General features: G+C 37.5%; 1 protein-coding gene across 1 annotated transcript in view; it reads left to right on the top strand.

The window, feature by feature from the left end:
* The window catches only part of ADCY8 (adenylate cyclase 8), a 242,822-nt gene that overhangs the window by 159,199 nt on the left and 70,923 nt on the right, over positions 1-12,700 (top strand). Inside the window, 1 exon segment of the mRNA XM_006156697.2 lies at positions 751-948. Within this exon segment, the coding sequence (XP_006156759.1) occupies positions 751-948 (198 nt within the window).

Here is a 12,700-nt window from a genome sequence, read left to right as displayed (position 1 = left end):
TGAACCTGGTACATCTTTATAAGCCAATGCAGTGTCTGTATCCATGCTCAGTCACCAACTATGGTGGTTGTGCCTTTCCCTATCTTGTGCTGTTTAACCCTGTGAAATGGTGGGAGACTGAAACTGCTTGCATTTTTTTTCTTAAAGGAAATCACACACATATATCTATATTAGTATATAGATATATAGTGATATATGGAAGGTGGGACATATTTTCTATGTGTAAAAATGTTTAATCAAGTTTAAGGAGCAGATGCTGACATTTGGCTGTCTGTCTATGAGGAATGCTACATTAAAAAAAAAAATGCAAGCCATAAAAACCCCAAGTCTCTCTCCACCATCATTAAATAAAATACCACATGAAAATGTGGAATCTACTTGGTTGGAGATGATCATTTTTGTAGACTTTTTCAGGTATATTTGCTTTCTGTTCTTTGTTTTCTTTCTTTCTTTCCTTTCAATTTTTCTTTTTTCTTTCTTTTTTTTTTTTTGGCTCTCTCAAATACTTCAATAGAAGGAATTCAGTGTACCTACATAGAGGAAAGAGTAGTATCCTCTTGACATGATGTTTTGCCAGGTTGTGTTTGTCTGAACCAGATGCTAACTGATCAACTTCTGTAGGTTTCACTGAATACAACTGCATGGAATGCTCTTACTGTTTGCAATGCAACATGACTAAAAACATTGCATTTCTTTTTGATCCAAAGGGGACTAGCAGGTTTATTGTGTTTGCATGTGCTTTCCCCCTAGACTCTGGCTGCCCTAACAAGAAATTCAATAAATCTGCTTCCAAACCATCTTGCACAAGCTTTGCATGTCCAGTCTGGGCCTGAGGAAATTAACAAGAGAATAGAACATACCATCGACTTGCGGAGTGGCGATAAATTGAGAAGAGAGCATATCAAGCCATTCTCACTGATGTTTAAAGACTCCAGCCTGGAGCACAAGGTAGAGCTGGGTCTCCACAGTGGCTCTTTATCTGAAGTAAATTGTTGTAACTGTTCATGGGATTAGAGAGAGAGAGCCCAGGGGCTGTGTTTTGATTCCTTTGTTTTTTGTTTGCTTTGGTTTGCTTTGTTACTATCTTTTTCTCTTCAACAATCATGAGTAGACTGAATGCCATGAAAGGATGTGCTGGTTAGATAAAGAGAGCCCAGCCTTCTAGTTAAGAAAAAATATGAGTGAAAGGGCAGAAAGACCTTTAACTCAGTAAGCATCAAGAATTCTCCCACTTTGAGCTTATTTAGCCAAGTGGCATTAGTACCAACTTGCCTTTGCTTTTATGCAAATTAACATTATTGCCATTATGTAAATGGACACCTTTTTAACCCTAGAAATATAATCAATGAGGACACCCAATAACTTGGTGTGAGCATTCGTGATAAACACTGGTTTTCTCAGGTTTCAGATACCTCTTATCCCATTTTCCCAGTTGTCTGCTGAGTCAGAGTCTTCCTAATCTAAACATAGTAGAAACAAGATGAGTTATGAATTTAGGGTCAGATTTGAATTTTATTCCTGCGACTTCCTTGCTATATGGGCTTTGCTAAGTAAAGTAACTTCTTTGAGCACAAGTTCTCCATGAGATGAGGATAGTGAACATGTTTCCCTCATCAGCTATGATCAGAGGCTCCTGAGCAGTGCTCTGATAAGGTGACATGTTCAAAAATGGCAGCCATCACATATTGATGGTCTCAACTCTGAACTGTAAAGGGGAGTGGGAAGACAGGGTGCTGTCCTTGCTGAACTGGGCTACTTCTTTGCACTGATGGAAACTGACAGACCTTCCTTGACTGAACACAGGAGGTGCTTGGCATCTGCAGGAGCCTCAGGCAAGAATAGCAGAGAATTTGCAAGCAAATTTCAGGAGTTTCATCCAATACTCAGTAAAGCTCCAGTGAGCAATTTTTGTGTGAATTTGTTCAGCTGCCTGGGAGATTCTGCTTTTCTCTGTTCATGGAATTCTCAATTCTGTGCACATGTCCCACCCCCCAATGAGTTTCTCTGATGACTCCCTAAAGACTGCAAACTCCAAAATGAAAACCCTCACCCGTAATTCCCAATTTGAAATATATCGTGCCTATGAACTAACAAAAAGAAAAAATAAATTTTGCCTCATCAGCCCCCCTCCAAAAAATAAACAGCAGGTGGATATTTTTCTTATTCATATTACCACTAAGGGCTTATGATCTTAATTAAATTAAATGCATTTTCTTTCCTGCTTACTACATTGTGGATACAAGGGCAACAGGAAGGGTGGCATTACGAAGAATCTTCTCAATTAATTTATACCTGTGTGCAGAGCTATACAAAATTCTTTTATTCATTGTTGGTAAAGAGGTACTTGGTTCACTTGTGATCTAACCCCTGCAGACTGTAGATAATTTCTGGGGTGTTTTATTAAACAGCATCTACATCTGATCTGCAGCAACATGATATTGGAGTAGAAATGAGTCTACAATAGGCACCATGGGTCTGAGGTTGATTTCTGTGACCAGTAATGGTTCTTGTAGCAGAGTGAGAGGACAGGCCCTGAATGGGCATAGCTATTGCCCGTAGATAGTCCAGCCATGCACTGTCTAGGATGTGCTCTGTATTTGTTGGGTTACTCAGAGTGAGGGCAATGTGGCACACCAAGTAACACCATCATTGACCCTTGCTCTGAGACCGTCTGTAGGGACTGCCTTACTGCTGAGCAGAGAACATATAATAATAAGCATTCAGTGAGTATTTACCAATACCAATCCTGAGCTAAATAGTTATGCAAAATGGTTAACACCTGTTTCTATGGACTTCATCTTATCCCTGCTGAAAGGAGACATAAAGAAATAATTATGAAGGCTGTTCAAGGTCAAATTGTCAACAGAGGGACTGGGATCTGAGCCCACTGTGAAGGCAAAGCCAGTGCTTTTGCCTCTTTACTACACTGCCCCACATGGAGCCTCCAGGACTGATTCTCAAAGGCTCTACTATGAAGAAGACAATTCTGTGCTGTCTTTATCCTCTCCTTTTAGAACTTTGAATAAGGTAGAAGAGGCAGGGAAGAAGTTCAGGAAACGGGTTCAGTAGGAAAGGGTCCTAGAGCCTTAGTAAAATAAAAGCAAGACTTTCAGATCCATAGGATTCCAGAATCAGAGAACAATGCCAGTGTTTGGCGCTCAGTTTACTGCATCCTCAGAGAAACACTTCTATATCACTTAGAAAAGAGAATACTGAACCTCCTAGAGGTTAAGCAGAGATCATAGATCTTGGAATCCAGCTGTCATATTTCATTGACTCGAAGGTGCCATCAATTGCAAGATGCTTCATTTTCTATGTAACTTTCAGAAAGAAAATTCAACCAATATGGAGCATCTAAGATAAAAGTCTCTCCTCCACCACACACATACACACACACACACACACACACACTCAGGGTAAGAATAAACAGAAAAAACACCCGGCATGCCGGACAGTAAAGACGCCCGCATGCCTATCCCCTGCTATGGATTAGATGAAGGTAAAGAGCTTCCCAAGAATTTAAACTCCAAAATGGAATCTGCGTGGATTTGCCACCTGAATATACACCCTGAATGTGTTAAAAATAAAAAAGAAAATTAAAGAAAGAAGAAAGGGAAGGAAAGAAGGAGGGAGGGAGGGAGGAGGGAGAGAAGGAGAGAGACAGAGAGAGAGAGAGAGATTGAGGGAGACAGAGAAAGAAAAAGGAAAGAAAGAAAAAAAGCAAAACCTTAGATAGAAAATTTAATTTAAAGTAGTCCCAGGTTGATATTGCCACCTAGTGACCAGCAGAAGCAATCATGGACCTCCCTGGAAAGAACTCAAGATTTTTAAGATTCTACTGATAGTATATGTTTTAATTTCAGTGATGGTAAAGTGTGCAATTTAACAAAAATCTTATATTTTAATTTTAAAAATGTGAATCTTGGATTTTTTAAAAAATACAGTACACACAGTATGTATGACTTGAAGACTCTTGTCTTCCCATTGTCCTACCTTGCTGCATGAGATCAAGTCTGAACCACAAAAGCATGTTTTCTGAAAGGAAAAATATAAGTGGAAACAATGATTGTACCTTACACATTTCTTAGAGAAGAAAAGTCTTTATTATGTTTGAACACTAAGATCCATCAATTAGGAAACTGGTTCTCCTCTCACCTTTATGAGTGAACTAGCACAGACCACAGCGAAATGTGTAGATTACCACCCAGACATTTTCACTAGTAAGAATTGACATATCCACCAACAGCATTATGTGAAACAGAACTTTGATATACCTCATGGTATTGCATAAATACTTGTTGAATTAATTTGAAAAATGAATAAAAACTCAGTTTGTGAAGAAGATTGGGAGAGACTGCCTTGCCCTCTAGAGTTGATCTCGGGATAATTTTTGTGAGTTCTAGGAGCCAACAGACAAGGATTAGTTTTGGGCTGAGCCATTTCTGTGGAGTTTCAGGAACAAAGACTATACATTTCTGCTCATTTTCTAACATGGAATTTCAAGTGGTTCACTGCCCCCACTTTCACTCTTCAGAATTAAGTTTTAGAAAAGCACCCTCATGACTCATGTAACTTAGCCAAGCTTGGGCAACACATTTTTCTTTCTCTTGTCCTTGTTTGTGATACAAGGCAGTTGGTCAGCTCCTAACAACCTCTCACCAGTCATGCTAACCATCTGTGAATTCCCTTTGCCGTGGTGATTGTATGTCTTGGTTTTCCCAGGACAGTTCTGTTTACCCCTATTTTTCCAGTGTTTTCCACCTCCTTTCACTCTATAAAATCACCCACTCAGACAGACAAGTCACATGACCTAAGTCTTAGGCCATGGCCTTGTTAACATTAGTGATTCTTGGCATCTGTACTTCCAACAACTTCATGAAAACTTTCTATTTATTTATTTATTTATTATCATCATAATCATGTTTATATTACATTGGACCACATATAACTTTATAGTGTATTAGATTTCTTTTTCTAGAAGGAATATCATGTATATCAGTCAATACAGAGACATTAAAATCCCCATTTCATCATCCAATAGCTTTTCATTTTTTCCCCAATTATTATTATTATTATTCCAATTATTTTTTAAACAATCACTATTTCTCATTTTACTTGTAAAAAGACTTTACCCAACATGAAATACTTCTCAGACCAACCCAGTAGAGAATACTGTACACGTCATCATCAACAGGTAATAAGCCATATCTGTGTCCCAACTTCCTGAGAACTTTGTGAGCAGACCATTGGATGGGGGAGGGAGACCTCATCCAGTCATCAGAGGTCCCCACCAGCTCCTCTCAAATCTCACAGAAGAGTCCTCTGCCATTCTTTAACTAGCTAAACATTTCCCAAGGAGGTTTATAGATCACAGGAACAAGCAAATATTAGAACTATCATAAAGTAAAGTAAGAAAAATAGCCTGTTTCTCAAATGCTGTCAATCAGACTGAATTTTTTTTTCTTATTAAAAAAAATGCAAGGCCCAGTAGGTGGCATGGTGGTTAAGGCAGCTGGACTTCCACATAGAACCTGGCAACTTGCTTTCTCATTCTCTCTCTCTCTCTCTCTCTCTCTCTTTCTCTCTCTCTCTCTTTCTCTCTCATGAGCACATGTGGCGTATAGCAAATTAAAATAACAATAATAAATAAAATTAAACACTTAATTCTTTTTAAAAAAGAAATGAATTTTTACTAACAAAAGTTTATACCAAGCATATAAGGCAAAAAGAAAAGAAAATCTTTTTTGATCTTTCAATCCAGGTAACCAGTTAATACCTGTCATGCCAGTCTTACATGAATGTGCATCAATTATAAATACTTATCTACCCAACTCATAAAAATAAGCCATTTGTATTAATAGATAGCACATCGTAACACAGTGTTAAATATTCTTTGCTTGAGCTTTTCTCACCTTACTAAATATTCAATTAAGGAATAATTTTAGTAACCGCATCCTCTCACATTGCATATTTTAACCTTTTTAACTTTTTTCCCAGTTTTTTACTATTAAGTTGTCAGAAAAGTCATGACACATTTTTGCATAGAAAAATAATAGAAAAAAATACATCATGACTTTTCAGACAACCCAATATTGTAGATGATAAGCTATGTTGCAAAGGCAATTGTTACAGTTAAGCCATACGTCCACACATACATATTTCTTTATGATGAAATCCTAAAGATGCCTAAAAGATGATGCACATTTTAAATGACTTGCTGTACATTTGGAAATTGCCCTCAAGAATTGTACCTGGTGACAAGCAAATGGTGTAAAGGTTACATCACTGGACTCCCACCCAGTTGAACACAGTTTGAGTCCTGGACTCAGTGGCTTAAAACTCACACCGGGCACATGTGCACACATGCCCAAAATCCAAAATCCTGAGTGGAGAATGGAGGAAAAGGGATTGTGATATGGCCATCCCCCAGACGGTGATTTCTCACTTTCTGTTTCTCTGTCTCTCTGGCAAGCACATGTGCCTTATAGCAAAAATCTCCCTAAAAATAAAAAAAAAGAACTATGCCTATATTGTTTTAAAAAAGTCAATTTGATAAGAAGCAAATAGCATCTCCCTGTTGTTTTTATTTTTAAGTTGTGACTGAAGAGTCTTTCTGTATACATTTCAATCTTTCTTTCTTTCTTTCTTTCTTTCTTTCTTTCTTTATTTATTTATTTTTGATTAGCATGTTTGTCTTAGTTGCTATCCCTTACTGTGGTGCTCACATTTGTCTTACTGATTCCTAAGGCTTCTTCACAGAGTGAGGCACTTAACCCTTTGCAAGATCATTTATCTTGGGCCCTCCCATTTTGAGAGAACTTACAGGATGTTTCTCACTTCTGGGTTCTCATTTCTTTTCTGGACAAGACTCTGAATGAAGCTTAGGACAGGGAAGATGATCCATTACAATTACTTAGGGATGCTTCCAAGCTATAGAAACCAACCCCAAACTGTCATAGGAGAGCTAAAGAACATAGAAACACATCCTTGCAATGAATTCATTAAGCTTAGTGTTCTAAAAACAATGTTGCCACCTTAGAATGAGGCAACTTCCTGATCTTAAATAAAGATTAAGATATTTTAATATCTCTTTCAAAATTGATTGGGTATTTATGTTTTTGATGTAGGCAATTTACTGGATTAAGTGTTAAAATCAAACCATATCAATAAAGATACAACTTTCTTCTTTCACAACTTAATTTCTTCTTAATGTTTTAAATTTCATCGTTCTACTTCATTCTCATTTTTTTCCCTGGAGAAAAGACCTCCTTTTGTCCTTGTGACAGATGTATGCAACAAAATCTTTTTTTCTAGGGTAATAGTTTTCAAACTTAAAAATCATCTGGAAGGACCAGCAGAAGGTATAATGGTTATGTCACTGGGCTTCCATGTAGTTGACCACAGTTCGATTCCTGGATCCAGTGGCTTAAAACTCACATTGGGTGTGCATGCATGTGTGCCCAAACTCCCAAGAAGATAATGGAGGAGAGGGGATTGCAGTGTGGCCATACCCCCTGGGGGATGATTTCTTGCTTTTTCACTCCCTGTCTTTCTCTGTCTCTCTGGCGAGTGCATGAGCCTTATAGCAAAAATCTCCCTTACCAAAAAAAAAAAAAAAAAATCACCTGGGGATCTTGTTTGAAATACAAGATAGTTGCCATCTCAGGCAGCTAATTTTGCAGTAGTACCTAATGTAGAGAACACTCTTCTGGGACTCTGTTATTCTAATTTGTCATCTCCTTTACTCTGCCCTTGGCCGAGTGTGGAGACTTGTGCTGGTCATTTCTCTATGCCTTCAAAGACCAACTCACATCAGAAGGTTCCCAGGTCCCACTGTGTCCACACTCTAGAAAGGCCCAGAGGGAATTTCTCCACAAAATTCACAATGGTCCAAGGAACTCGGACTCTGAGATCAAACAGACTTTGGTTCAAATATCACCTTGGTCATAGAAGTGGACACAAAACACAATTGATTAATTTACTTACAGTTAGTGAATACTGAAAAGTAAATATCTTTCTATCAAACAGATGGACACCCCCTTCACATGCATGCAAAATCTTCACTTAGCTCACAAGTGTTTAGTCTTTGTTAAAACACAAAAACTTGAGGGGCCAGCAGGTGGCATGGTGGTTAAGGCATTGGATTCCCACTTGGCCAACTGAGCTCCAAACCTGGTGGCTTGAAAATCACATGGGTCATGTGTGCATGCATGCCCAAAATCCTGAGAGGAGAATGGAGGAGAAGGGATTGCAGCATGGCCATTCTCCTTATGGGGTGATTTCTCAATTCCTCTCTCTTTTTCTCTCTCTCACTAGTGCATGAGTCCTGTGGCAAAAACCTAAAGAAAAAAAAAATATATATATATATATATACTTCCGGGTTACTTGGTAGATGTGACTTAAACTCAATTCCTGCCAGTTACTGACTGGGTGACAAAGGACAAGGGGTTTGACCTCTTTGAGATGATGCTACACCTGTTGCTAAGGGTTGTGAAAGTCACAGGACACAACATCCATACATAAGCTCTTGGAATAAATGCATTGGTCTTTCTTGTTCTTCTGATTAATCCTGTGCCCATCCTAACCTGAGTAAGGCTAAATCCTCATGTAAAATAAATCTCACACTGTCCTTTAACGTTTTAAAGAACCTACTTGATTGCAAATGGTGAGAGGTGGGAAACCTTAATGTTTCTTAGATACCAGGGCACCAGGATCTCAACCTTCATAAAACCAAGTACAGGCTTTTTTCTTTTTTTGAGAGAGAGAGAGTTTTTCTATAGGGCATGTGCACTTGCCAAAGAGACAGAAAGAGACAGAGAGACAGGAAGTGAGAAATCACTCCTCAGGGAGGATGGCCATGCCCCAATCCCTTCTGTCCATCCTACTCTTGAGATTTTGGGCATGCATGCACACGCACCTGGCATGAATTTTAAGCCACTGGGTTTGGGACTCGAATCACAGTCGACTGTGTGGGAGTCCAGCAACATAACCATTATGCCATCGGCTGGTCCCCAAGACTGGTTCATTCTTTCAGGACATTTTGTGTTCGATCATCCCCAAAGGTCGTGTCTTTCTTCTAGTAAGGACAAGTAAAACAATAATATATATGATTTCACATGTGGGTCTCTTTCTGCCTCTGCAAAAATTGCCCTTCTGTCCATACCCTTTGCATTTCTTGGAAACTCACCCAGCATAGCTCAGACCATTCTCTCTGCTTGGTTTACATTATTTCCACTCCACCAGACATCTATGTGGAGAGGTAGAAGGACAGGCAGTCAGGCTTCTTTTCCTGAGAACTTACACTCCAGCATGTGATCTTAGACAGTTATTGAACTTACCATCCTAAAATTGGGCTGTTAAAGGCCACCTCACTAGGTTGCTGTACAGGTGAAATTCAAGTAATACTAAGTGCCTCACAGGCTGTAACTAGTTGCAACTGAGTTTGCAGTGTTCAAGGAAACTGGCATTGTTGATCACTTAATTCTTTCCCAATGGAATAATGGATCATTTCAGCATCCCTTTGTGCAGGTGTTAGTTTTATTATTTGACAAGTTTGGGAGGCTTAGGGAGTTTGAGCAGCTTTTCCAAGGCCCACATTTGTTTAAGTCAGCAGAGATGGAATCCAAATCTAACTCACTATGTCTCCAAATCTCAAAAAATTTCTACCATACCTTGCAAAATCCTCTTCTTTTTATAGTACCTGGTTTACGTAGTTTGGAATGTGTTGAGGATGCAGCCAGTGGGGTATGTGGGAGGGACAAACATCTTGGACGCAAAAAAAGAAAAGAAAAATTTAAACCATGAACATTTCTTTCATCCCTTTTTCTTGCCAAAATGCACACATATGTGCACACGCATGCACATGTACACAAATGCAAATAGTCCACTACATGTTTCTGACAACACTCAAAACCTTGATAAAGATAGAGAGAAGTAAGGACAACTCTATAACCCTAGCTATCCATGCTCATGTAAAAATTAAATGAATGAAAAGGCAAACACACAAAATATATTCTTTCTTAAGAGAGTGGAATAGGAATGATGAGTTCTTGAATCACCCCTGAAGTGTGTATCCGAGTTACTAGTCTCTTGGCCTTGTCATGTCTTCAGAGGCTGGATCAATAAAAATAAATTAATTAATTAATTAATTAATTAAAAAGAAGAAGAAGAAGTCCCTCCTCCTAAGAATGGGAGATATTGAGGAAGGTAAGATAGAAGAATGGTGGATTTGAAGTTTTATAAAAATTCTTAGAATTCTCATAGTCATTCTAACCCCTTTACCAAGGAAGAACACAACATTGGAAAATGTATTACTATGAAGGGGGTCTTCTGTCATCTAGGGTAGTTGAAAAGGAGATTGGGCAAGGTCTCACATTTTAGAAAACCAAGTTTCCTTGTGAGTCAACTAACCATAAGGAAATCCAGCTTGGTTCAAAGGTCAGTTTACTTGAGAAGAAGTATGCCAATGAGAGAGCCAACAAACTTACCTGTCACTCAGAGAGTTGCTCTTTTTTTTTTTTTTTTTCTGGCTTACTGATTTATTTTATTTTATTTTTATTCTTATTTTTTTAAACATTCAATCACTATACATCATTTGACTTCTAAAAATAATTTACCCAACATGAATTACTTCTCATACCAGTCCAGTTGAGAATGCTATACATGTTATCATTAACAGATAATAAACCATTTCTGTGTCCCACGAATGTCATGCCCCTCTATTTTTTTATTTATTTATTTTACATATTTTCACTGAACATCACCACAGTATACCAAATGTGATTTTCTAGCTAGAATACACTGTAAAGTAGCTTAATCATACATGTTATTGTCAACAAATAATTTTTCATTTCTTGTATGTATGTGTATGTATATGTATATATATATATATATTCCCCCTATTTCTCACCTCTCCCATTTCCCATCTTTCTCCCACCCTGTCTCTGGTATCTGCAGTTGTTTTCCATTCCTTTATTCTTTCCCACATTGTATTGATTCATAAAGTATCTTAGTTAATCTAAATACTTTCTATCGTAAGTTCTGCTGATATATACATGTCTGTGAACAAAAGTTGACTTTAGGCATGAAACTCTGAGGGTAGAATGAATATACTATAAAATAGCACATAGCTGGGGCTATATAGATTACTGTGGTTACTAAATTGGTATTCTTTAAATACATTTTTTAATTTCAAGAAAAGCAGTTTTAGCTTTAATAAATCAAAATTTTCAAAATCGTTAAGAGAACTTTGCTTAATACTTAACACCAGGAAACAGGTTAGAATTCTGTTCAAATAGTAGCTACATGGACCTGTCTTCAACTCAAGAGAAGACAAAACTTCTTAACATTGGAAAACAAAGTATAGAAGGTCAGTAATATTTTAGTCAAAAGTCATAAAATTCTATTTCAACAGTTCAAACTCATGTATTTTATCTTCTGTTGTGGTTCAATCTTTCTGTTTAAATTCTGGAAGATAATATTCAACTCTGGACTTGTCCTTACTATTAAGCTGGCCATTTTCTTAGCTGTTTTAGAACTCTTATTTCTATGTGTCTGACTTTAGTTTTCTTAGTATAGCACTCTCTTCAGAATTTCTTGGAGAGCTGGTCTGGTATTGGTAAATTCTTTCAGGTTTTGTTTATCTGAAAATGTTCTTGTCTTCTCTTCTCGCATGAAGGATAATCTTGCTGGATATAGTATTCTTGGTTTAAATTGTTATTCACTCAACACTTTGAATATATTTTCTCATTCTTCCCTTGCCTGCATTGTTTCCTCTGAGAGGTCCACTGTTAGCCTGATGGGATATCTTTTGTAGGTAACTTGACGTTTCTCTCTTGCCAGTCTGAATATCTTGTCTTTCCGATTTTGGTCATTCTGGCTATAAGGTGTCTTGGAGAAGATTTTCTTGGGTTGATCCTATTTGCGATCCTTTGTATTTCTTGGGTCTGGATCTTTGAATGTCTCTCTAGTTTTGGGAGGTTTTCTTATAGTATTTCATGGAATAGATTGTTGATGCCCTTGTTAGTCTCTTTACCTTCTGGGATACCGATTATCCGGATGTTTGGACATTTAATGGTATCTAGTATTTCTCGTATATTATTCTCATTTTTTGGGCTATTTTCTCAGTCTTCATGGTGGATTTTACTAGCCCAGCAATCCTGTCTTCTACATCTGAGATTCGATTTTCTGTATGATCTAGTGAGCTTTTAATACTTTCAAAGGAGGTTTTGACTTCTTGTATAATAGCCTTTATCTCCACCAGTTCCATTTGATTCTTTTTTATGATATACATTTCCTCTTTCAACTCTTTTTTTTTATTTTTTATTTATTATCATCATAATCTTCTTTATATTACATTGGATTACATATAACTTTACATTGACTTCCATTGCTTTTTCAAAAGGGAATGCCATGCATGTCAGTCAATACAGAGGCATCGATCTCCCCGCTTTATCATTCAAAGTCTTTTCCATGCATTTCCCAATAATTATTATTATTATAATTTTTTAAAACAGTCAATCACTATTTCTCATTTTGCTTGTTAAAAGACTTCACCCATCATGAAATACTTCCCAGACCAGTCCAGTTGAGAATACTATACACGTCATCTTCAACAGATAATAAACCATATCTGTTTCTCACTAACATCCCCTCTATTGTTCACTTGCTATCTTTCTCTATCCTCTTCTCTTTTTTTTTT

The sequence above is a fragment of the Tupaia chinensis genome, unplaced genomic scaffold, assembly GCF_000334495.1.
Source record: "Tupaia chinensis unplaced genomic scaffold, TupChi_1.0 Scaffold000513_1, whole genome shotgun sequence".
Lineage (NCBI taxonomy): Eukaryota > Metazoa > Chordata > Mammalia > Scandentia > Tupaiidae > Tupaia > Tupaia belangeri.
This window is presented reverse-complemented; position numbering and strand designations above follow the sequence as displayed.